This window comes from Pleurodeles waltl, chromosome 11 (assembly GCF_031143425.1).
Source record: "Pleurodeles waltl isolate 20211129_DDA chromosome 11, aPleWal1.hap1.20221129, whole genome shotgun sequence".
Taxonomy (NCBI): domain Eukaryota; kingdom Metazoa; phylum Chordata; class Amphibia; order Caudata; family Salamandridae; genus Pleurodeles; species Pleurodeles waltl.
This window is the reverse complement of record NC_090450.1, coordinates 94,115,265-94,142,440: the sequence shown is the minus strand read 5'-3', so window position 1 is coordinate 94,142,440 and position 27,176 is coordinate 94,115,265. Positions and strand designations below refer to the sequence as shown.

At 46.0% G+C, this 27,176-nt stretch overlaps 2 protein-coding genes across 3 annotated transcripts in view; one reads left to right on the top strand and one right to left on the bottom strand.

The window, feature by feature from the left end:
* Window positions 1-23,856, bottom strand: part of LRRC34 (leucine rich repeat containing 34) — an 89,189-nt gene extending 65,333 nt beyond the window's left edge. The window contains exons 1-3 of one of the 2 annotated variants that reach the window (XM_069213195.1): window positions 23,735-23,856; window positions 7,216-7,294; window positions 4,388-4,501 (exon numbers count right to left, since the gene is read on the bottom strand). In XM_069213195.1, the coding sequence (XP_069069296.1) occupies window positions 4,388-4,501; window positions 7,216-7,292 (191 nt within the window). In that variant the 5' untranslated portion in view covers window positions 7,293-7,294; window positions 23,735-23,856. Of the gene's footprint in view, window positions 1-4,387; window positions 4,502-7,215; window positions 7,295-23,734 lie in introns of those variants that run through there. The other variant, XM_069213196.1, reaches the window with a different exon arrangement.
* A 54-nt stretch (window positions 23,857-23,910) lies between these two features.
* The window catches only part of LRRIQ4 (leucine rich repeats and IQ motif containing 4), a 67,865-nt gene continuing 64,599 nt past the window's right edge, over window positions 23,911-27,176 (top strand). The window contains exon 1 of the mRNA XM_069213193.1: window positions 23,911-24,083. The gene's annotated coding sequence lies outside the window, so the exon portion shown is untranslated. The remainder of the gene's footprint in view (window positions 24,084-27,176) is intronic.

The following is a 27,176-nucleotide window of genomic DNA, read 5'->3' as shown; positions in this document are numbered from 1 at the left end:
CACAGTGACAACAGAACAATCCAGGTAGCGAGGACCCCAGCCAGGAACTGACCGCAGCATCCAACAATGCACCAATAGGCAGAGTGTGCAGCTCTCTTTATTCTAAACATCTGAAGTCTCTGGTAAACCTTTGGTACAGCTCTTGAAACTGCTTTTGGTGCAGATCTTATTACAGACATTACAAATACCTGCATTATGATCCTACATGAATACCAAACTACGCTGCCCATAGAGAACATATGGATTACTCTAGTATCTAATTCATGTAGTAAAGTTGTTGCTAAACTGACTCAAAATTCGAGGGTTTCTAAACCATTCCCAGCCAGTTATGTCCAATGTAGGTCAGGCCTTGAAAAATCTAAATTTTTACTAGACCTGCAGGTCGAGTAGCTTGAATAATCTACTCGACCTAACTGTAATGTACTTGACCCGAAAACGGGTCTCAGATTGTGCGAGTCTAGGTAAATATTGCATTTTACAGTCGCCTTTTTCTTTGTTCTCACATATGAGTGTGTCTTCAGCCTTCAGCCTGGCGGTGAGTGAGGGCTGCCGATGGAGGCCCTCACCGTATTTATTATGTGGCGGGTTGGCCCGCCATGCCGGCTGGCGGATTCAGCTGCCAATGCTGGCATGGAGGGCCAACCCGCCATGTTTGTAATGAGGGCCTAAGGCTGCAGCACTAAAACCTCTCATATTGAAAGAGTTTCATAAGAAGTATTACAAGAATACAGATGTAAAGGCAATATTTCAGAAGTGCATAAATGAATTTCTTTCTGAGGCATCAACCTTATTTTACTCATGTCAATTAGATAGACTATATCATGGGTCAAATACAGATCCTCTTGTAGGGATTGATTAAACGAAGAATCAATTTATAGACTCTCATTTGGGTTTGACGAAGCAGAAGCCTCGCAGTATGTTGGTGGGGCTCCTGCCGCACAAAACCCATGGTTGTTCCGTACTACTTAAGAGGTGACGGGCTGGCAGGTATGTGACAGCAGAGCCTTAGCTAGCTCTACCATGGGAATCTTTTGTCTGGCAAACCATCTGCCACAAGACTAACAGTCTTTAAATGCCTGAAGGCCCTGCGTAAATAATGTATTCATTTTGCCATGCATGTCACTCCTAGATAGAAAATAACAATCAGACATGCCCCCAGTGCACAGGTAGAAGAGTTAATAGCTTTTAGGGAATTTTATATTTTGTTTCTTGTAGTCAACCTCATAGTTTGTAGATTTGTTTCTGAGAAATAAAAACATTGCTGAGTAGACCGCTATGATATAGCGGCTAGTGTAGCAATAATCTTTTTTTGCCAAACGTGTTCCTGCTGGTCAGTGGAGCCACTTTTTGCAAATGGTCTCAAATCAGCGCAACACATTAAATATGGGGGAAGGTTCTCAGCTAGGCTAGAGGTCCCCTCTGGCATCAGAGCAGCTTGGACACCTGCCTGCAGGAATATGCACCCCATATTCTTTTAGCAAGAATCTTAACTCATTTCTATTTGTCATTTTTTCAGAGAGATATGTACGAATCTTTTAGTCCATTTAAAACCTCAGAGATATTTTTATCTAAACACTGGTGTAAAAATTATTTTCAGCTTTTGCCATATGTACATTCTGATTCTAAATTCTAATGGTTCATGAAAGAATCAAAATAATTGAAAAAGCAGATTGTGTGGTCTGCACACAGAAACAGCTACTCAGATCTTGTGCCTGTGATCATGACCGCTTTTAAACAGAAGCAACACCTGAGACCACTGTTTTACTACAGAGGAAACACACTACCAGTGGTGTAATCTCCCTGTGCTCTGGGATGCAGCAAACTCTGCCTATGCAAGTTTGTGAAATCTTACCTGAAATCCTTACACATATTGGAATTACTACAGAAACCGTATGTGATGCCTCCTTTTATTTCAGTATAATTGAATAAAAGACTGTAAGAAGTCTCTTGACAGAGGGAGCATAAACTCTCCATGACTCTTTGCAGTGATGTTCTTTGAGGTAAAGAGGGTGGGTCAGAAGAGGCACCAATTTAGGGGGAGTTATTTTAGTGCATGGCTTGTGCGAGCCTACAGAAGGTTCATAAATTTGGTGTTCTCCAGATGTCATTATTACATGATATAGGGTTGTTAATATTTGGTGAGTTACAGGACATAAGTTCAAATGGCATTTGTTAAATGCTTACCACAACTGGAGAGCAAGATATGAGGACAGAAGTGGGATTTTATACGGCTGCCATATTGTATTGTGATCGCATGTAAGGAGAATGAATTCAGAGTCTTATAGCTCCCCGAAGCAGTTCATGTTTAGCAGTCGTCAGAGGACTATTGTGGGGCCACTGTCTCGCAGTAAGAGGGTGGGATTGGAACTATGACTCCCTACATTTGCATGTTTTAAAAATATTTTTAGCACATTCTTAATTTGAACTCTATGTCCCTCCCGTTCTCATTGTCGTCATTGTACAAATTCTGATTTTCCCTGGATTTATAAGACTGGAGCCTGCTTTGATTTTATGTGCACTGAACTCTCTAGTATGCTCATAAGAGTCAGACACAAAAACTACACCAAAAAAGATTTTCAAGAGGACAAAAAATAACTATTGTTTTCTTGTATTTGCTGTGAGAGACTGCATTAAGGTTTGGAGAAGAAAGGGCTGAGATGGAGGACTCATTACCTGAGATAGTTAGGTAAAGGATTGTACATGATATGAATGTTACAAGGTTATTTTCTAATCTGGATTTGTTTCATTGCAGTCCTCCCTAGCAGTTCCAAAGTATGACGAGCCATGTATCAGTGTTTTCTCTCTTCCCCCTACCCTTTTGCGCTGTTTGTGCGCTGCACTGATTTCTGTTACAATCAGCCGCCATGGTCACTCTGTGGGGGTAAACGAGATTAGATTCATGGCACGCCTGCAGACTGGTAGCGAAAATCCGTGAATTACGACAGCGGAGTCCCATCTACTAAGCGGAGCCAGTATGGGTGACTTCTGAGTCTAGCAATTTATGGTATAGCGCAGAGAGGATTGGATTTTATATCCTTCACCCATGCAAGAGGGAGCACTAAGGCAACACAGTCAGCTGAGAGGCTTGGGAGAGTGATGCAATTCCATTCTTTATGGATAGCTGTATTAGTAGTAGAGAGGTGCAGTGTAGGGTAAATAGTGGTTTGCTATCTACAGAGATTTATGAGGCGTAAACCTATTTATACTAAGAGCAGTGGGTGTTCAAATTAATGCACTGGGAGCTCCATGCTGTTTGCACATCCCATATAGGTATAGAGAGAACAGAGAATTATTTTTTTTAACACACTAGCAGACAGTAAAAGTCAAAAACAGTTTTGAGTGATTTATAATACATGTATTCGGGGCCCATCATTTTGCATGGTTGGTATTGGAGCAGTTCTCATTGTGTCATCAACTGCAGTAAAGCAACAGTTTATGTCAACTCAATGAATGTTGTTGTTTGTAGCGTACAGTGAAAGTGTGTTGGTGCACTGTTTGGATCAAGGACTATCATTCTCATTATGAAAACCATCTGTTTGGTGGAGGTTTCTCTTCCAGATTTAGCATCTGCTTCACAAATGGAAGGGATTTTCATTACCACTCTATTTTAATGAGTCAGTGACACCACATCCATCATATCCACATGAAGGACTTGTATAGTTGGTTGGTAACAAAAAATGCCTGGATTATTTTTAGAGGAAATTAATGCTATACCCTAAGAATGGCGCACATGCAGAATTTCTTCTTCCATATTATCCCAGTGATGGAGGAACTACCACTGCTGAAAATGAGTGGACACGCACCTCTAAATCAGGCCGTCCTATCTGAATCACTGGCTGAAAATCAGATGGACCTTATCACCTTTGATTTTAAACATAATACATTAACAACATTTTTATTCAATAAAATATTTTGAAACGTACCAAGCAGTTCATGGCTTTGAACTAGTATCTGATTGATCTGAGAAGTGATACAGCGCATGTCCTTCAGGACTCATATGCAGCTCATTCTTATAATATTCCTATGAGTGATTTTTCACTTTAAGGTGAACTCTTAAGAGTAAGTCCCATATGCAAAAGTGCTTTATTTGTAGTATGTAAGATATTTTACTCTAACCCCTCTACAATGTTTTATAACATGTACTTGGATGGTTTTTGGATGGATGTGATAACACAAAAGTCGAAAGAGTCAAGTGTGATGTTTTATTGGTCATAATCGCAGTGGGGAACAGGTACCCTATTGTTAAATACTCCAGCTTTACATTTAGAGTAAAAGATTTCCACACTTTTACATTCTGACTTTTTCAGGCAAAGCAAAATTGCAAAACTTGATTTTAAAAGAATGATTCCTGTAAGACATTACTTTCAGAGGTATTTAAAATCCTTACGGATCAGTTTCTGGATCCACTTGCAGCATTTCAGCCAAGAAAGGATTCACTGGTTGGTTTAGATCTTCACATACCTCCAAATAGCGCTGCTTCAAAGCACTAGGCGGGGCTTTCCTCCGAAAAAAGAAAAAGATACAGTGTATTATAATCAATTAATATACCTTCAAATGTTTATGGTAAGCGGATATTGCAGTTGAAAGTTTAAACTGAAATGACTGTCCCAAAGAATGCAAAGTTGGGTGACAGTAAACTGAGGGTTTCTAAAAATAATTTGTTGGAGTAAAATCATGATGTTATCAACGAGAAGAAGCAATCTACAACTTAGATTGTACTGATGGTTACTTGAGTTATAACCACCTTCCTTAACACCTCCCCTCTACCTTTTAAAAGCATTGTTGTAAACCAAGACTCTACAAACCCAGTACCACACTTTAGGGAAGATGAGGTATACCGGATACTCCAAACTTAAAAATGTGGCACATCCAAATAGGAAACACTGAAGATATTTCAGAGCCACCTAGACAGCACATGTTGGTACTGACCCCTGTTTGCATGACACCTGCAAGGCAGGAATGCTCTGACCCCACCAGATAGAGGTCATTGTTCCCATTCTGAAATGAGCCTCCTGTTATAGCCAAACTCTTCTCTGGAGGCAGGAGGCACACACTTGAGATGGTCCCTAGAAGCAGGCCAAATGAGATCTAGCCTCTAAGAAGGAATGAAGGTGCAACTGGGCTGGTATTAGGCATATTCATAGTCTGAAAAGTGTTGCACACTAAGTTTCGACTGAAGGGAATATGAGACTGACTTGGAAACCTAATTAACCAGTCTTCAATGTATGCATAACAACAAAGCATCTGCAGGCTCAGTTCAGTGGTGCCACCTAAAGCATCTCGGGTAACACTCTGGGAGTGACATATGAACAATGGTAAACACTACTACAGTGTTCTAATGATCTTTCTTTATATGACTGTGGAATTAAGCATCCTGTTGACACATAGAACACATACAGTTGCCTGATTGTATGTCTTCCACATTTTAATATGGGACTAAAGTCCCTGGCACTATATATATATCAAATATTATATATATATATATAATAAATAATGTATATAATATATACATACACACACACACACACATATCTATATACAATGATGATACAGAAATTAAGCAATAGAATGCTTTATGACGATGATGATTTTACTGCACAGATAAGACGAGCCATGCTAATAGATTACAGCCTTATATGTGACACAGTGGTATCCCTAGTAAGGCAGTCATCCCATTAAATACTTTGGCATTTTCTTTCAGACACAGGCACGCTGACAATGCTGTCATTGAAAGCGTTTCTTAAACTGAAAAATCGTATCCCCCCTCATGACCCCCACCCCCAACAAGGAAAATATCTGGGTGTGCCCAGTGAAGAGGTGTGACAGAATTATGCTAGTTGGACCTTTTTCCATGTCTTGGAACTGCTAACAACTCCTGAATTGTAACCTTTGTAGGTGTGTATCTTGTTAATTGCCTTGAAAGGCCTTGGGTAGTACTGTACTTCAAAATGGTAGCCAATATCGCTTTTTGTCCACTTGATTCTACGGACTGGTTAAGCAATTAAGTAATCTTAAAGTATGAGGTGGTATAGGTTTGGGTCCAGATATTGTATGGCACAGTATCACGCCAGACAGGCAGAGGCCAGATCTTTGGTCACCGATACCTCCATGAAGATATGTTCATAGGACAGTAGATCATGGAGCGGTGCTTAAAGGTTCACCACATTCAGCTTGAGCAGTGCTACTGAACGGATAGCACAACAAAGGTACTGCACACAAGGGGGGAGTGAGGGGATATTGGTCACTACACACTGGATAGTGACCTAGGTAAAACTGAGAGTAACAGTTGTCTTTTCCCATGGGGCCAGGCAGTTGACTTTTACTATTTCAGGAAGTGCAGAGCCCCATATGAGTCAGGTAAACAGTTCCAGAATCAATATCAGATTCGGCTCAAGTTTAGATTAAAAACATACTATTTAAGGACTGTCACGGTGGGGACAGGTGTGGTTGGAAAGGAGGAGAAGGAAATACAAGGTGGTGGGGAAGCAAGAAAGCCTGTGTTTGGTGCAGAGAGAACACAAGAGAAGGGAGCTGAGTGGAGCAGAGAGCCTGCCTTCAGGAAGATGTCTGGAGCGTCTATGAGGCCCCTTTTGACCCTTCCAGAAGGCTGGCTTGAGGAGGCGCATTGAATGTGTGCCACCTTTTTGTGGTTCCTCTTAAGGGCCTATTTGCCTCTGCACCCTGCATAGATAATAATGCCTGGGCACAGAGACAAAGGGATCACTCGTTTGCATGGTGACACGCCCCCACGCAAATGAGAGAACCCCCTCTAAAGATATCGCTGGAGCTAGATGGGTCCCTTCTGTAATACCATTGTACCCCGGGGGCACACAAAGCGGTTGCACAGGCTGGTGCAATCCCACGCCACTATGTGTAGCAAGGCCCCTGGAGAACCAACCTATTGGCAGAACCATTCACCATGCAGCAGATGGCCTTCCCACTCCCTTTCCCGTCGCTCAAGATTGTAGCCCTTAATTCCTCTACAACTTTGTCATATGATAACACAATGGGTAACAGAGAAGGTTTATTTTCATAATGGAGGAAATAACGAGCATAATATTATTTAGGTTCTCGACACAACTCCATATAACTGATGGTGAAAGCATATTTTTTTACTCATCTTTTCCGTGCAAAAATAGACAGGTATTCTAGGTTCTTCCCAAAAAGAGACATGTTTCATACAACATTACTAACAGAAGTATTTTTAATACTTACAGAACGGATTCTTGATCCACTAGTTCGTCTGTGTCTCCACATATCTCCAAATAGTGCTGTCTCCAAGCACTTGACATGGCTTTTGTCCAAAAACAGAAAGAAATACAATGTACCATGAGCAATACCACTGAAATGTTCTAGGGGAAATAACATACTTTAGGGCTCAGCAGAGATTAAAAAAGACGTGCTCACTTGAGAAGGGGCCAGGGAAAGGACTTTCAATTGACGACCCAAGAGAAAGATGGAGGAGAGAGACAAGAGGGGTGCAGACCTAGAATGGGGAACCAATGCAAAGGGGACAGGAAAGCGGAGAGGGGTGGAGTAAATGAAGTAAACCAGGGGAAGGTAAGGGAGTGCTAAGATGATGCCTATGTTTTGTCAGCCCAAACAGTAACAACGGATTTGTGGCATACCTAATCACTTGTTCTTGGATTTTTGAACTACATTGGGATGTCAACAGAGAAGATCAGGACAATACTCACTGAAACTTCAGCAACATACGACTGGGTAAACTAACAACGAAATTAGTTACTCGTTACAAAATTCATTGGGCTGTTGGCAAGGGTTTCTCTTGGACCATACTTGAAATGAAAAGGTTTTTATGTCCAATAGTGACAGTCAAGTCCTACGCTATAAAGAACAGAAATTAGTCTTTAAACTGTACAGCCACTTGATTGGGTTAAAATGATGATATATTTTGGGTTAAGATGTAATGTATCCATTTTTGCTCTGATACCTCGTCTCTCTTTTGTTTAAGCATTGTGACACACATAGGCAAATTAAGTTGCTGACATCTTGACCATTCTAAACGGTGGAGCACATGGGATAATTTATTTTAGGTTGAGCGCACAAGCTCCCCGACTTGTAGTAAGTATTGTGAGCTTTTAACCACGCCCACCGCACGTCCATCACTATCACTCGTTTGTAGGCTTGCCTTTCAAAAATCCTTTGTTATCATTGGTAAATGCTTTACTTTTGTCCCTGATTGGGGCAGTACTGTTAACCTCTTGACCATAGACCCTTTTACACAGATAATTTCACTTTTGCCGATATGTTTGACTGCGAGCGAACTTCTTTTTCCTTTTGTGTCTCTCCTTCGGCTCCTGGTCATTGCAGCTGTGGCGCTTTGAATCAGCTCACATACGTCAACTGTTTTACTTTTCATTTTCGATTTATGTGGCAAAAAAAGTCCAGTTAGGAGTCTAGAACGCTAATAGCTCTAACTCGAACAACCACCCCTGTTCACCCTAAAAGTCACCAATGTGCATAGATTAAAATAGAAACATTATTATAGAAAAATTATTTGGCTACACCAAAAGGAGACTCCATAGAATAGCATAACTGGTAAAAGCCACAGATGTTAGAAACTCACCCCAAGAGTTGCCTATTTTACATATATTACATAGTTGTAAAGTCCGACAGAAGGAGCACAGGCATAGAAAGCTCACCAAAAGTGATGCATTTAGAAGTTGCAATTAAAAAGGTGCCAATGCGCGTAGCCAGAGGAACTAACCTTATTAGTTTATTATTACTAAATGTAGCGCTAAAAAATTAAATGCATCACAGGGATTGCAAACGATCTAAAAAAGAAAACATTGTGACATCATTTTTCGTGATATAGATTAGAAATATGCTCCCATAAAAGTAGCGGAGCTGTTCGTCTAAACTTACCTAATCTGATTTCAGAAAGACAAATCAATTCGCACTTTTCGGGCATTCTAAAATAGAACTAAGGCGAGCGCGGTAGGCCTTTGTTGTTAAATATCAAAGCCTGCTATCCAGAATAATGCTCTGGCAGCGCGCTAGCACATAACAATGAAAACGGAGTACCGATCTTTGATACATTGGAGTACACCACGGTTAACAGGCTGGCCATCTTTAAATGTATAGTCCATAACTAAAGTAACAAAGCAAAGACATAATAGATAAAGAGCCAGCTCAATCCACATAAAAAAACATTAAAAAAACATAAAAGAATACATAATGGGTCAATAAAATGAATACCATTTCTATACTCAACAAAAAAAACAGCCATAATAAAGATAAGTATATTTATACCTTAATTAAAGACCACATTTCTGACAAGTCATTTAACCCCTTGTTAGCAGTCCCAAATGTTTCAATCAAACGTGCTTCCATTCTATCCAGAATGGAAGCTATCTCTCTTTCTGTTTTTGTTTTTTCCACTACATAAAGGGTAGATGTAAGGAAATGCCTCCTTGGCATGGTTACCCCCTGACTTTTTGCCTTTGCTGATGCTAAGTTTTGATTTGAAAGTGTGCTGAGGCCTGCTAACCAGGCCCCAGCACCAGTGTTCTTTCCCTAACCTGTACTTTTGTTTTCACAATTGGCACACCCTGGCATCCAGGTAAGTCCCTTGTAACTGGTACCCCTGGTACCAAGGGCCCTGATGCCAGGGAAGGTCTCTAAGGGCTGCAGCATGTCTTATGCCACCCTGGGGACCCCTCACTCAGCACAGACACACTGCTTGCCAGCTTGTGTGTGCTGGTGAGGACAAAATGAGTAAGTCGACATGGCACTCCCCTCAGGGTGCCATGCCAACCTCACACTGCCTATGCAGTATAGATAAGTCACCCCTCTAGCAGGCCTTACAGCCCTAAGGCAGGGTGCACTATACCATAGGTGAGGGCACCAGTGCATGAGCACTGTGCCCCTACAGTGTCTAAGCAAAACCTTAGACATTGTAAGTGCAGGGTAGCTATAAGAGTATATGGTCTGGGAGTCTGTCATACACGAACTCCACAGCACCATAATGGCTACACTGAAAAATGGGAAGTTTGGTATCAAACATCTCAGCACAATAAATGCACACAGATGCCAGTGTACATTTTATTGTAACATACACCCCAGAGGGCACCTTAGAGGTGCCCCCTGAAACCTTAACCAACTACCTGTGTAGGCTGACTGGTTTTAGCAGCCTGCCACACTCGAGACATGTTACTGGCCACATGGGGAGAGTGCCTTTGTCACTCTGTGGCTAGTAACAAAGCCTGTACTGGGTGGAGGTGCTTCACACCTCCCCCTGCAGGAACTGTAACACCTCAAAGGCTCACCCCCTTTGTTACAGCACCACAGGGCACTCCAGCTAGTGGAGTTGCCCGCCCCATCCGGCCACGGCCCCACTTTTGGCGGCAAGGCCGGAGGAGATAAGGAGAATAACAAGGAGGAGTCGCTGGCCAGTCAGGACAGCCCCTAAGGTGTCCTGAGCTGAGGTGACTGACTTTTAGAAATCCTCCATCTTGCAGATGGAGGATTCCCCCAATAGGGATAGGAATGTGACCCCTCCCCTTGGGAGGAGGCACAAAGAGGGTGTACCCACCCTCCGGGCTAGTAGCCATTGGCTATTAACCCCCCAGACCTAAACACGCCCTTAAATTTAGTATTTAAGGGCTCCCCAGAACCTAGGAACTCAGATTCCTGCAACCTAAGAAGAAGAAGAAAGCTAAGCTGAAAAACCCTGCAGAGAAGACAGAGACACCAACTGCTTTGGCCCCAGCTCTACCGGCCTGTCTCCCCACTTCTAAAGACACTGCTCCAGCGACGCTTTCCCCAGGGACCAGCGACCTCTGAAGCCTCAGAGGACTGCCCTGCTCTAGAAGGACCAAGAACTCCTGAGGACAGCGGCTCTGTTCATCCAAGACTGCAACTTTGTTTCCAAAGGAGCAACTTTAAAACAACTGTGTTTCCCGCCGGAAGCGTGAGACTTGCTAATCTGCACCCGACGCCCCCGGCTCGACTTATGGAGAACAAACACTTCAGGGAGGACACCCCGGCAACTGCAAGACCGTGAGTAGCCAGAGTTGCCCCCCCTGAGCCCACACAGCGACGCCTGCAGAGGGAATCCCGAGGCTCCCCCTGACCGCGACTGCCTGCTCTTCAGATCCCGACGCCTGGTAAAGACTCTGCACCCGCAGCCCCCAGGACCTGAAGGATCCGAACTCCAGTGCAGGAGTGACCCCCAGGAGGCCCTCTCCCTTGCCCAGGTGGTGGCTACCCCGAGGAGCCCCCCCCTTGCCTGCCTGCATCGCTGAAGAGACCCCTTGGTCTCCCATTGCTTTCTATTACAAACCCGACGCTTGTTTGCACACTGCACCCAGCCGCCCCCGTGCCGCTGAGGGTGTACTTTCTGTGTGGACTTGTGTCCCCCCTCGGTGCCCTACAAAACCCCCCTGGTCTGCACTCCGAAGACGCGGGTACTTACCTGCTGGCAGACTGGAACCGGGGCACCCCCTTCTCTATTGAAGCCTATGCGTTTTGGGCACCACTTTGACCTCTGCACCTGACCGGCCCTGAGCTGCTGGTGTGGTAACTTTGGGGTTGCTCTGAACCCCCAACTGTGGGCTACCTTGGACCCAAACTTGAACCCCGTAGGTGGTTTACTTACCTGCAAAAACTAACTAACTCTTACTCCCCCCAGGAACTGTTGAAAATTGCACTGTGTCTAGCTTTAAAATAGCTATATGTGATTTATTTGAAAACTGTGTATGCTATTTTGATTATTCAAAGTTCCTAAAGTACCTACCTGCAATACCTTTCATTTGAAGTATTACATGTAAAATTTGAACCTGTGGTTCTTAAAATAAACTAAGAAAATATATTTTTCTATATAAAAACCTATTGGCCTGGAATTGTCTCTGAGTGTGTGTTCCTCATTTATTGCTTGTGTGTATACAACAAGTGCTTAACACTACTCCTTTGATAAGCCTACTGCTCGACCACACTACCACAAAGCTGTATTATCGCTTTTTGCCACTATCTTACCTCTAGGGGGAACCCTTGGACTCTGTGCATACTATTCCTTACTTTGAAATAGTGCATACAGAGCCAACTTCCTACAGTAGACCATCTGATATCTTCAGGTCTATGGTTTTTTTCAATGTAGTGGTCAACCAATGGGGCACTATGCACTGCACGCCTGATCCTAGACATGTGTTGTAGGGTGCGGGTTTTAACTGGCTGTGTAGTCTGGCCTATATATGTCAACGAGCAGGGACATGTAATGCAGTAAATCACATTTCGTGTATTACAATTTTAAAATCTGAGTTGGTGATGTATTTTGCCATTCACTTCTGAATCCTTGCTCTTCTCTGTATATTTAGAAGCCAGACAATTATTGCATTGAAAATGGCCAATGATTGGTGGAAGGTCTAGCATACTTCTCAAATGCAATCTTTTCTTTGCATTTGAAGAAAAAAAGGGGCATGTACCAAAGCATCGTAAATATTGCGACCTCTCTTAAAGGCGAACAAGGTTTTTTTTAGCCCTACTGGATAAAGTAATTTCCAGTAATTTCCAGTTTCTTTCAATGATAGCCCTGATTCAATTGGCCTTAGGATTATATCTAAGTATACAAGTTAGAGGACACTCCTTGTTTTTTTGCTTAGGGGTTAGCAGATGTTCTCGAGGGGTGTACCATGCCCGCTTGCAAGCTCCTTTGACAATTTTCTTTGGATACCCTCTATCTAACAACCTTGATATCAGAGCCTCTGTATTTTCAAAATAGTCTTCTGTATTGGAACAATTCCTGCGAATATGTAGGAATTGACCATAACGCAAATTCTCCTTAAGGGTACGAGGATGATTACTTGAAGTAGGTTTTTTATATAGACTAACAGAAATACACTCATCGGGGGCGTGGTCTGGCCACGATCAGCGATGGCCGCCTAGGAGACGAGCTCCGCTAGGCGGCGGGCCGCGTGGCGAGGGTGGCTGCACCGGGGGCACACCGGGGGCACACGAGGGCCTCCCAACCATCGCTGGACTGGGCGCGGGGGAATGGCAGCGCGGGAGAGCCGCATGTTTGAGACGAGGACGCACGCTCTCCCCGGAGCAGCCGAGGAGAGCGGAGGACAAGATCGAGGCCTGCGGCGAGACGGTAAGCCGTGGCCTTGAGTGAGAGGGGGGCCTAACCCGGGAGGCGCGCCTCCCTCTGCAGCGGATTTCGGGGGCGCCGGGCATCCGGAAACCCTCCCCACCCACCCTTGCCCCCCCCCACTTACTGCCAAGCTGTGCGCTGTAGACTGTGGCACGGAGGAGCCACAGACCCGGCCGGAGGACGCTCGCTCTGCCCGAGGTGACAGGGGAGAGCGGAGGAAGCACCATAGGACCGCGGCGAGCTGACAAGCCGTGGCCTCGATTGGCTGGGAGATCCGGTCCTGGAGGCGGGCCTCCTCCTTTTGTGAACCCCCGGGGTGGCGGGCATCCAAGAACATTCCCGCCTGCCCTCACAACCCGGCTGGGAACCTTGACACTCCTTCACTCGCGGGGGCACCGGTGGGGCCGGGGCGACTTGTGGAGACGGACCTGGAAAACACCTGCGAGCCACGGAGCCCCCCTCCCTGAGGGCCCCAGACACACACTCACTGCTGTAACTGGTCGAGTGAGGGCATTGCAGAGGCCTGAGTCGTGGCCCTTGCTGTATCTGCTCCTCTACCTCTACCTTCTTTCAGAGTGGAGGCCTAATGGGAGGAGAAAGGAAGAAGAAAACAAGAAACAAGAAAAAAGATAGAAGGAAAAATAAAAAAATAAAAAAGAAGGAAAAAAGAAAACAAAAAAGAGTCAAGAAGAAAGAAAGAACGAGGGAAAGAGGGAAGAAAGGGGAAAGGGGGCAACACCAACAGCTGGGCCTTTGAACACACAGGAGACTCGACCTAGGTGGCGCACCCCACCTACAGTCCTACTCCTTCTTCTTCCCTGCGGACTTCTTTGCTGAGGCTGGGTACGATGAGTAACAAGTGGCCTCCTCACCAATGTCTGTCCGGATGTACTACCACACTGTCCCTCTACCTCTCTTAAAAAAGTGAGAGACTACCAGAGACTACCTGAGACTGCACATAAAACCCAGTTCCACACACTGTCCAAGCATCCGAATGTCAGTCTTCTGAGGTCGTCCTGTGAGACAAAGAAGTATCCATTTGAACTTGCCGACCACCTGGCGTCCCCCCACCTCTACATTTCCAACACTTATCACGCTCCCTACATCTGCCATGTCAAGGACAAGTACCCTTCAGATTCCTGCCAGCGCGGGGAACCTGCAATGCCCAGGGGTAAGACGACGGCCAAATCATCGGGTAAGCCAGCCCGCCAACTACTCTTTTCTGAAGCCCTGCGTCAACAGAAACATCCTCCTGCGGAGGACCCTCCACCCCACCCCCACATCAACAGCAACATGGCAGAGGACATGCAAGGTGCGTCAATGGACCGTATACTGCAGGAGATATCGGCGGTGGGACGCAAACTGGAGGGTATGGACAGTGCCATGGTGGCGCTGACGGCAGAGACAAGATCTATGCGCCTAGAGATAGCGGGTTTCCAGTCGCAAATCTCTGGGCTAGATCAACGGTTGACAACAGTGGAAACCCAAGTAGCTTCCTGGACTGACAGAGACCAAGAACTCCTGCACCTCCGTAGCAAACTGACTAATTTGGAGGATAGGAGCCGCAGGAACAATATCCGCATTCTTGGATTTCCGGAAGGCATAGAGGGCGCGGACATACTCTCCTACCTCCGGGACAACACTCTCCAAGCTAACAGATATAACATTTGAACCTCCTCTGGAATTTGAAAGGGTGCACAGACTTGGCCCAAAGAGGCAAGACGGAAAGGGCCGCCGTCACCCAATCATAGCCTGTCTACTGCGCCATGGGCAGGCTCGCCAATTACTGCAGGCAGCCCGAATGCAGGGCCCACTTCGGCTGGGCACCCTGGAAATCCGACTCTCAGCTGATTTTTCCAAAGAGACTGCAGATCAAAGGAGAGCTTTCCTTTCCCTCCGCCACTTAGATGTGAAATTTGGTCTGTTTGAACTGGCCAGGATGTGGATCACTAAGAACGGTGAATCACGGACCTTTTACAACCCGGAGGACCTGAGAATGTTCCTAGAGAGACTTCAGGACCAGACACACTCCATGGAAACAACAACCCAGACCCCCCAGGACACACGGGGCCTATCCTCTGGAGCCAGCCATCCAGAAACCGCATCTGACCCGGAGGGAAGAGCAACCATGGATCCCCAAACCAGGGGAAGAGACCTAGAGAGACTCTCAAAAAGCCACGACGACAGGGGCCTAGTACTTCAGGCGGTGGCGATGTACACTCAGTTGTCGGACAGAGATAAATCCCGATCCCCTCTGAAGCCCACAGTGGCCCCCACCTTAGGTCGATTGAACACTAGCGCCCCTTGGAGTCCTCGTCATCATAAACCTTGGTCTATCACAGACGTGTCAAACAGATCCTGTGGCGGAGAAGACCAAACGGAGAGATGAGTACTTGATCTTGTGAACTCATAAGACATTCTAATACTGCGGGTCTTTATCTCTGATTGGCCCCGATTAGTGTTGCTGTTGTTTCTGACCGTTTTTTATTATTTTTGCTTATTATCATCTGTTTTTGTGCATCCTTTCTTATTCTCTCCTCTCTTGGGGACTCAGAAACCACCCCCCCCTTCCTTCTTTCAGTAACACCTCCCCGACCAGACTTGTCTGGTAACTCGAGGTTACACCCCCCCTTGGTACGGTTTGAACTGTTCCACTGTCCCCATTTCCCATCAATTCGTCTTGGCTCGGTTTGTTTTCAATGAGTGCTGTGGAAGGCCAACTGAGGGTAGTAGAGTAGCGCAGAGTATAGTCGCACCTGCCTAGCAAAAAGAAGCAGCGTAGCACTTTAGATAAACTTAATAAACACCACCCCCACGGCTATCCTATCGTCTACAAACCTTGCGGATCCACGCCCTTCGCTCCCTCCCCTTACCTCCCTCTCCTCCCCTTCCCCCCCTCCCTTTCTAAAGGCACAATATTATCACGCTCCTGGACCTAAACTACCATATGCCCTCTACACAATTCCCACACAATTCCCCCCCCCCCCTCGTGTGTCTCATATCCTTCCCGTGTCACCCAGACCCACCCGCAGATGGAAGAATCAGTGCAGGGGGACCTGGGCGCCGCACGTGCGCTGCCTCCCTCGGCACGGGGCCCTCTGGCCGGGCACTGGGGCTCAATTGGCCTGGGTTTTAGACCTGCAGGTTACAGTTCGAGAACGCCAGGACCCTAGTCCCGATTTCCTTTCCTTCCCTTTTTGCTTTTCTAGTCTTCCTTCTCTTTTTCAGTCTTGCTCACTTGCTCCTTTCTCTGCAGACACCTTGCCCTTTTCCTTCCCTTTTCTTATCACCCTATTTATATATTGCCTCCTCCTCCCCACCTCACCCTCCTTCTACCCCGCTTCTAGAGTCCTAGTCAAATCCCTATCTCTCCTCCCCCCCCCCCCACCCCTCCCCGTCCTCCTCTGCCCTGCCCTTAGTGCCCACACCCCCGGGTAGGTTTCCTTAAGGAGCCGCGATGTCTGATTCGAACAAGGTACCGGTGGTACCTTTACAGATTATATCATAGAATGTAAACGGCCTCACCCACTCCATAAAACGGAAAAAAAGTTCTGTCTTATCTTAACAACAAACAGGCCGACATTGCCCTCTTACAAGAGACACACCTTGACAGACTAGAATCCGATAAACTACAACGTGACTGGGTCGGTACCGTCCTATTTAGCTTCAGCCCACCCTTACCCAGTACGGAGAACACCCCGAGCAAATGCGGGGTTGCATTATTGCTGCGTAAAACCCTCCCCATACGGTCACCAAATCATGGATTGACCCAGAGGGCCGCCATGTATTTGCCAAGCTCAAGATAGGTGACTCCTCACTATGCGTGGGCTCCGTTTACGCACCAACGGGTCCCAAACGCCTCTTCTTCCTACAAATCAATCGGCTTATGACTGAGATAGGAGCATCTCGCTATGCAATAGGGGGTGACTGGAACATAGCTAGAGACGCGGTACTGGACAAAACGGGACCCCTGGATGTAAGTAATAATGCAGACAGAGCCCTACAGACTGACGTCCTTTCGGACAACGGCTAAGTGGATCACTGGGGGCTGACCCACCTGACAGAAAGAGAATTTACCTTCATCTCGCCGGTACATGGCACCCACTCCCGACTCAACTACTTTCTTCCATCCCACAGCCTCGTGACCCACACCCACGATAACAGCATATTAGAAGGCGGCCTCTCAGACCATTCCCCAATCAGTGGAGCCATCCAATTAGGCTTAGTATCCCCGGGCCGCAAACCCTGGAGATTTGCAGCCCACCGCTACCGATCCCCTCAAGGTAAGTTACAACTGAAAGACCAAGCAGCCACCTTTGCCCAAGATAATTTAGGTACTGCTGAATCTAGCCGCATCATGTGGGCAGCAGCCAAGGCCTCGAAAAGGGGACAACTCATGCGGGACGCTGCGCTGGCGAACAGATACAGAAAAGAACATCAGGCGGCACTAGAACTCGATATCCGTCGCCTCACTAGGCAATATACCGCACACTCCTCCCTATCAGGACGCCGACATTTAGAGCGTGCCCAAAAGGCCCTTAATGAGCTATATACTACTCAGGCCGAATATGCCCTACAGAGGTTACAAGGGAGACACTACGAACAAGGCGAGAAAGCCGGGCGCTTGCTGGCAGCCCAGCTCCGCCAAAGAACAGCTGCTCTTGCTATACCGGCCATCCGACCTTCCTCCGGGGAAATACACACCCGCAAGCAACGCAAACGAATTTGCGTCGTTTTACAGGCACCTTTACATGCCAGAAATAACATCCAGTCCGGCGCAGGTTACAGCCTTTTTAGAAGGCCCTGATTTACCCTCCCTGTCAGATGAGGGTCGCAGTCTCTTAGAAGGGGAAATAAGCAGACAGGAATTAGACAGAGTCATCTCCGACCTCCCCTACCACAAATCGCCCGGGGAGGATGGATTCCCAGCAGAATTTTATAAATGGGTAGGGAAAGAGGCGATAGATATTCTACACAAGGCCCTAAATGAAGCCTGTTCAACACAGACACTAGGTGCCATATCCAATAACACCACGATAGCCATCATACCAAAACCCGGGAGGGACCCCCTGCTGTGTGGCAGCTATCGGCCCATATCTCTTCTAAATGGCGATATCAAAATTCTAGCAAGTGTCCTGGCAAATAGACTGCGCAAAGTTATACCGTCCTTAATCCACCATACACAATTGGGGTTTGTACCGGGCCGCACCTCTAGGAACCATTTGCGTACCTTATGCCATACCCTATGGACCTCGAGGGACTCCCCGGAGACGGCGTTAGCCCTGTCCTTAGACGCCGAAAAGGCGTCTGATCGCATAGAATGGCCCTACCTGTTTACGGCCTTAGAGAGATTTGGTCTGGGAGACAAATTTATTTCAATGGTGCGGCTACTTTACGACCAGCTAGCTGCAAGAGTCAACTGTGGGGGTTTCCTCTCAGACCCCTTCCCTATCCGTAGAGGTACACGACAGGGCTGTCCCCTTTCCCCCCTCTTGTTCCTACTGGCAATAGAGCCTCTTGCCGCAGCTATTCGATCCTCCCCCCTCATAACTGGCCTTACACTCCCTGAAGGTATATCCAAAATGTACCTATACACCGATGACATCCTATTAACTCTCACGGACCTAGAACACTCCATACCAGCTCTACTGGAGGTCAACGATGGATTCGCAACCCTCTCCGGCTACCGCATCAACTGGGACAAGAGCGAGGCGCTCCCCCTCTCGCTGGTAACTACAAAAGCAGCACTCCTAGGTTTTCCATTTCGGTGGACGCCGAAACACCTTAAATACCTGAGAGTGCTAGTCAATCCGGGCCTGGCGCATATGGTGGCGGACAACATCGACCCCCTCATTGCACGGACGAAACTTGATTTTGCAAAATGGACCGAAGTGGGCCTTTCCATGTGGGGTCAAGTGCAGGCGGTCAGGATGGTAACGGTGCCCCGCTTCACCTATATTCTGGGACTTCTCCCCTTACAGGTGTCCCTTCACACGCTACGAAGCATAGATGCACTCATAAGATCGTTTGTATGGGGTCCTATGCGACCACGACTATCGCCTGCCAAGCTCCTAGCCCGCCGCTCCCATGGGGGCATGGGACTTCCGTCGGTGGAGCACTATTCATTAGCACTACAGCTATCACAACTGTCCCACATTTTGTCCAAAGCGCCCAACCCGCCACAGTGGATCGCAGTGGAAAGGTGGCTGCTATCTGCGAATGAGGAACTTGGGGGACCTTACCGCGACGACCTCCCATCTGCCAACTCGGTGAACCCTTTCTTGAAGGCAACCAGAGCAGCCTGGCGAAGGGTCCACCGATTGCTTGGGGTCCATTCCCTCATTCACGCCCAGGCGCCCCTGTGGCGAAATAGCGGCCTTCGGATAGGTGGTGAAGTGCTCAATTGGTCACAGTGGAGGGGGGCTGGCATCCACACTTTCTCTAAGATCCTGGAAAACTACGTGCTCAAATCCTTCCCATGGTTACGGGAGGAATTTGGTCTCCAGCTGAGTCAAGAATGGAGATACTTACAACTTTAGCACTGTATCTCCCAAGGGACCAATGCTACCCGACGGGGTCTCAACCCTCACCCATAGTGGCCTACCTACAGCAGTGGGGACAACATAAGGGAGTTATAGCAGGTCTTTATGACCTAATCACCCGACAGCTCTACTCCAACCTCTCCTAGATAAGCTACGCCTACAATGGCAAACCCGGTTACAACAGCCCATAGACCCAGATGACTGGGAAGACGTTCTAGAAGCTCTGGACAGAGGTATCCGTGAAGCACGATTAAAGTTCTGCCTCTTTAAGGTCTTACACTACTGGTACTGGTCCCCAGTGAAATTGCATAGGACAGGGCTCCTCCCGCATGCGCAGTGTTGGAGATGTCCAGAGAGTGACCTAAATCATATCTTAATTGACTGACAAACGGTCCGACCACTGTGGGATGTTGTGAGCTCCACCCTGGCCGAATCTATGTTACTCCCATCACCGCTACCCCCTCTCTTATACTTCTACAAGACACGACCTCCCTCCCAGACCTCTCCAGACCGCACAAAAGATTGCTGCATACAGCACTAGCCACTGCAAAAATCGCATACTCCACCACTGGTGGTCGGAGATCTCTCCAACCCCGGAAGAATGGATCATAGCCATGACCCGCACGGCCATGCATGAAAGAATCATCTACAACCTGCAAGACCAAGCTCAAATATTTACCCAGGTGTGGGCCCCCTTCCTGGCTGGGGGACGACCGTAGACCACCCGAAACCATAAGCCCCTTCCCCCCCTCCCCTACTTCCCTCTCCCTCTCTACCCCCTTCCCCTTCCTACTCCCCCCCTTCTTTTTCTTTTCCCCCTTCTTTTCCCTCCTCACTAGTTCCCCCCTTCTTCCCTTCTCTTCCTTTTTCCTTTTTCCCAACTTTACCAGAGACTCAATATTGGTTCCTCCTATTTCCTATTTCCTTTAGCAGACTCCTTTTGCAGACTCACCTTTCCGAGCCACTGGTAGGACACTTGTACTAAGCAGAATCTGGCCGAGTGAAGACAAAAGATCTAAGCCCCACTCTTCTGATTGCGCGATTCCTTTGACAAATGCACTACCCTAGGGTATACTATCGTCTGACGCTACGACCCTCAAGGCACAGATACCCGGCCTGGCACGGACGCCCCACGGTCCATGCGCCCTATGACCTATTCCCAATCCAGGTGTTGACACGGTACAGAGCCTGACCTCTACCTCCAGGGGGCCAGATGACTCAGTACTCATGCCCACGCCACCCGGCTCGCTTGCTTATTTGTTTATCCTCCCTACCATCTCTTACCCCTACCCTGAGGGTCTTATAACATGACATTTTGTTTATGTGCCATCTCATATCTTTTATTTCTATCTACACCTTTCCTCTTACCCCCCCTTCCCTTTTCCCGTTTGACTTGATCAGTACAATATGTTTTTTCTTAAACCACGATTGACAATATCCCATTGTCCCATCCGTTCTCCCAATTCTCTGATTCATTGTATACAATTGTTTACAAATGCTGGGACTTCGATCCCATTTGGATTTTGTACAGTATTGCAATGTTCACAAGAAAACCTTTAAAAAAAATATTCAAAAAAAAAATACACCCATCATTTGATTGAATCCATAAATCCAAAAAGTTAATACGTTTGCAATCAGACGCCAACGTGAAGTTCAGGTCAGGTGTCAAATGGTTAATCCAATGGTGGAAGGTAGAAAGTGCTTGCAAATTGCCTTCCCACATCATAAAAATATCATCAATATACTGTAACCACATTTTAATGTGTTTTTGAAAGAGGTTGTTTATATCATAAATAAGTCCATTTGTCTTTGAAATAGGCCATCACTAAGTTTGCAATTTCGGGAGCAAAATTACACCCGATTGCTACACCTTTGACTTGTAGGTACATATCATTGGCAAAGGCGAAAACATTGTTTTTTAAGCACAGCGTGGCCAAGCTTACTACAAAAGAAGTAGATATCTTATGTGGGCCAGTTCTACCATCTAGATAAATCGTCATTGTTTCTAATGCCTCATTTTGTGGGATGTTTGTATATAATGCTACTATATCTAAGGTGACTAGTATTTGTGTTCTTTCATCAAATGGACTACCCTCAAGTTTGTTAACCATGTGCATGGAGTCCCGTACATATGTTTTGGTGTTATATACTAGTGGTTTTTAGAAAGAAGTCTACATAATGTGCCAGAGGCTCTAAAATTATACATTGGATCGTATCGGATATTTTCACCAGCGATAGATGTTTGGCTGACGGACGAAACGCTCTTTTCACTATTTGCATTACCTCGATGTAAAACTGCTCACCACCGAATGGCTAAGCAGCTTGTAGGCTAAAATATAATCGGTGCTTAAAGGAATTATTGGCGCATATGTTTTTAACATTGTTTTGTTATGTATAGCACTTCATTATTGGTTTTTGTCATTTTAGGTTTTTGTTTGTATAATTCATTAGGTGATTATAGGGTTTGTTAGTAGTCACACAGATGCAAGAGTGTGACTTGTAAACACTAAGCATAATTCAATTTAATTGATTTCATTTAATTCGAATAAAGAAATATTTTTCCAGTGAATAATTCATGTTTACACTGAGGTACTTGGTTGTGCATCTATCCCTACTGGATATTTGTATTTCAGTTATAGTGAACTAAGAAGCAAGTTAGTTGTCATGTTGGCTCCCCTTGGTCAACGGGGTTGTTATTATACATGGACACTATTAAAATGTATTAAATGAGACACCGGGAAATGTTTGTACAATGCATATCCTGAACTAAGGTATTTCAAGGTGCGCTTCTAATTGCTGATGAAGAAAGAGGAGGAAAAGTGACATAAAACAATTGCCTGGGATTACGTAATTTGGTCAAGAGGAGAAGCAGGACTGATCCCAGGTTTTCTGGTTTTATATTGTGCAATTCTGCTTCATTCCAATTTACTAAACAGGGGACATCCTTTTCACATTTGACTCCCCCACAGTGGCGATAGCAAGTAGAGAAGGCTTACTCCAGGGTGCGGTAGAGGGATGATGATTCAAATACAACATAACATAGATTTGTCAAATCTATGACTCTTATAGAGACTAAGGGCTTAATGTAGAGGGCAGTATATAATGAAACCATCAAAATAACACCATGATTCATTGTCCGCCCCGTGTACAAGCTGTGATTCCCATACAGCCACCTTACAATCTCTCCTCACAAAAGCCCCACTCCCATCCTGCTTGTATCAATGCGGCGTTCAGGCACACCACAGACCATACTTTTTGGCCCCTGGGAAAATGTTTGCCAGTACCCTTGGCTTAGCGATTGTTGTGATTTAAGTGGAGCAACAGGACTTTGATGATGCCTGTTGTATTATATGTACTTAAGATGCTCTGACATGTGTTGCTTAGGAACCACAGTAGTCTAATGAATGTCATTGCATTCTGTTGCTGGCATGGTATTCAGAGATTCCAGGGCTGTCAGCAGCTGCTTGGCTCCCTGGTGTCGGTTCGCACGTCTTATCTAAAATGAAGAATATCTTAAATACATCCAACTGTGGTCTAAAAAAAAAACCTTCCTTGAAGATGCAGCACGAGCTGTTGTTGCTTCCCGCAAGAGCCTCTAGTGATGTTCAGGTAGAGACGAGTTATATGCAACTAAAGAGGCGAACAGAAACAAACAGTTTCTGGAACCTAAAAGTATCACCGCGAGAGTTACGCGCGTTTATGTCCTGGATGAGAACCACAAACATTGGAACTACATCACCTAAACAGCTCTCTAAGGTCTTGCTGCGCTGCAGTGCTACACCCTTCAATGCAAGCACTACCCCCACCCCGAGTGCTAATCGTGTTACATCAATACAATGAAGTGAAATGCTGGTCTTTTGTCCAAGCATCCCTGTTTGCTGTTCGCATCTACTTCGGCAGAGTTCACAGCACACGCTGTGTCTGCTCAGCGGAAGCTCAACAGACACCACTTGTGCGATCTCTCCATCTCCCAGTCCACGCCTCCACTGCCCACACCCTCTAGGCCCCATTACGCCCGCCGACGTGCTCCTTTGTTTCAGGGGTGGCGTCCCTGGGGCGCGGGTCTCGCCTGCTCGGTTACCTGGCGCTGCCGTCCCGGTCCTGCTGCCCTGTTTCCCTCGGCCGCTCGCGGGACACCGGCCGCCCCTGCGCGCGCCCGCCCTTGTTAGGTTGCCCTGGAGACGGAGAGGCCGCGGCTCGTGCGCTGCCTTCACCGAGCTCGCGCAGTCACCCGGCACCCCGGGCTCGAGCCCCTCAAGTGCGCTCCTTCCCTGCGGGAGGGGTGCTGTTGTGCCTCCTGGAATTCGGTGCACGCTCGTTTTCCCTAAAAGAGGAGACACCGATACCGCAGCTTTGGACGCTCATATTTTCATTTAACAAAATTCGCAATTGTGTTCTTGCACGTTGAATAGCCTTGACAGGAAACCCAGGTACTGTTATTGATGCGGGGAGAGGGTGGGCGGTGGTGGTGTATCGAGAAGGTGGGGGTATCTCTGGGCTTGGGGGAGTGGGGTCGAATGGTTGGGCAGAGCACTAAGGGGGTTTATAGATCCATGCCTCTGACCCCACATGTGATACTGTAAAGTTACATTCTAAACAGTAACATGCTGTAGGTGTAAGGCCTGAAGTATGGAGCCTCCTCCAAATCGTTCACTCAAACTCGTAGATATTGCAAGTGTCCCTCTGGCGAGATAAAGGTAAGGGAACTCTTATAGCTTCCACTCGATGGACAGTACATGCTAAAGTATGCAGTCCTTTTATGATGATTGGTCTTGTATCACGCACACTAGAACTCAAGTGCTTCAATGCGCTCGAGAATGGAGTTGCTATACATAGTAAACCTATGTTAAATTTGATTAGTGCTACACTGTTCTGTTTTGGTTACATATACAGTTTACAGTTGACACTGAGCATATACAATTGGCGTTGATGCGGAAAGGAATGTATGCAGAAGTGATAGGTTTTGTATATAGAGGCGGGGGCCCTGTCTGTCTAGAGCAGAGGTTTCCAGCTAGTGGCCTGTGCGCTGCTGGTGGCTTGCCAGCACCTCAGATGGTCTCTGCATACCAAAGAGGGCAGCACTGCTCGTCGGAACTCCCTTAGAGTGAAAGCCAGTCAAACTAATGGCCAGGCCTCAGGATTACACTCAAGCACGGTGTTGGATTATTGGTTCAGCCATATGACCATCTGTATCCATTCTCAATCTAACAAAGTCCAGAGGAGATTGGCCATGTTATAAGCTGTGCTTTGTCAGTCACACCGCATGTGTGAACAATGCACCATGAAAGAAGAGTGGCAGCAGTACTACTGCCGACCCACCGAAGTGTGGGATTACAGGAGCCAGAGTGAAAGTGTGTTAGTTGGGAGTATAATCAGCCCACAAGTTAAGGACAGCAGGTTTGTCTCCAGAGCAGAGAAAATTAAGAGGCTAATCTGCATTAATTTATGTGTGTATGTCTGACATTGTATACCTCCCTAAAAAGAGTGTCGCTTCATCAAAGCTATGCCAAATGTCAAAGACCCCACATGTGTATGCTAGCCCCCATCATAAGGGTTCTTTCTCTGGCACAATTGTGTCCGATCATGGCATAACAGTGTCAGTTGCATTATATTGCTCATCCTGGACCATTTTGGGTATGTGTGGTCTAGTTATGGCATACTGGCAGCCATCACTGACATATCTGGAGCATGTCCACCCTACTTTTAGCCATCTCTGTCAGAATGGTGACCAACCCTCGCATAATAACGGCCATGGCCGATATATGATGGGCATCTTGGCCATTATGGCATCCAGCCTTGGCACAATGGTGACCCTGGAATAACAGTAGGCATCATTAGCATAACAAAAGCATCCTTGGTGTTATGGTGAGCATCCAAAACCTATGATTTAATGCCTGCTTATTTGAAGCAGGATCTGTCAATGTGAGGCATAAGTAGATGTGAGTACTCAATGAAAATGACAAGCTAATAATTTAAAGCCAAAAAATATGTTTTTTCAGAAAATACTTTTCTTCTGAAAAGTTGAGTTTGTTTGCCCAAAATTGAAAGTGGTATTCGATGGAAAAATATGTATATTTTCATAAATAGGTATGCCGTTGAAGACAAAAAATTGTAATTCCAAAGCACATTTGAAGTTGATAGTCAAATGATATTTGAGGCTGGTTTAGGGGACTTACTGATGTGGTTATGCCCTTTGTGTCACAAGGCATGTGATGATTTGAATGTCATTTCATTAGGAAGGTGGAGGCAATTAATATCAATAAACATTTTCCTGTCATTTTGCTGGTAGCCTCACCTGGAATGCTTGGTGGTCAATAGTGGTAGTCCTGCATGGGGAGGGGGATTGTAGTGTAATAGTAACACATGTCAGTACAGTGATAAAGTGTACTACCAACTTGGGAGGACTTTCCTTAAGCAGAAGTAACTCTCTCTACAGAAGAGTTTGGGGAACCCCCTAGAGACAAGGCTGAGCAGTAGGTACCATGAACGAGTTCCGTAGGCACTTGTGAAGCATCTTAGACAGCAAATATAGGCAGCAGACACGGTGGATGAATGCATCAGGGTAAGTTGTGTGTTGAATGTATTATACAAATTGTTCTTGTAGCCACTTAGGTCCTGTGCCTTCAATCGCGAGCTACGCACTATGTACACTACAAACCCAACATTTCAAGATGTATGTCTTCATAATCAAGAAAGCATGACTTTTAAAACAGATGTTCCCTTACTTTTACCTCTACATTGTTTTTCCAATTTATTTCACGAGTCTGGATCTGAGCTCTGCATGAACCTATGTATGTTAGACCAGTACGTTTAAACACCCACTACACCTTACCGCACCACACTGTTATATACCAAATATTTTTGGACGACCTAGTATGTTTTTCTCGGGCATCCAAACTTTTAGGGATTCTGCAGGAGCTTGTGTAGTGAAGAAAATAGACAGGTGTCTCACAGCATATCTTCCCTTGCCGTGGTCTACTAGACAGGGTAGGTCAATATGCATTCTTGCGCAGACTCAACAGAGACTTAGCAGGGATTTGTCTGTTGTCCCATAAATTCCCTACAGGCTCAGAGAATTCAGCAAATAAAATAAAGTTTTACTTTATTTATATTTATTATACGTTATCCTAATATATAGTAATTGCACAGCAAAAATGCTAATGATTGGTAGAACATTTGTTACTTTACAGAGAACAAAAGAAAACCAAACAGGATATATATTCCCAAATATTGTGGAAAATAAGTCTAAAAACCTTACATTACATTGTGCTGCCAAAGTGAGAAATGTATCCCAAATAACCCAGTACCTTCTCTTCCATTCTCTTACCATATGGGCTCACAGTGCAGCTGCCCATTCTCGGCAGTGCAAGCCCCACTGGCAGTGCTCGGTTGTCCTGTGCAGGGTGCCCGAAACAACAATCTCCTTCCACCCTTAGCTGGCTAAAACATGACATTTTTTATATGTTGCACAGAGGAAAATGTATGAAAAGGTAGCCCTCACTTCCCAAGATCTGCTAAAGAAT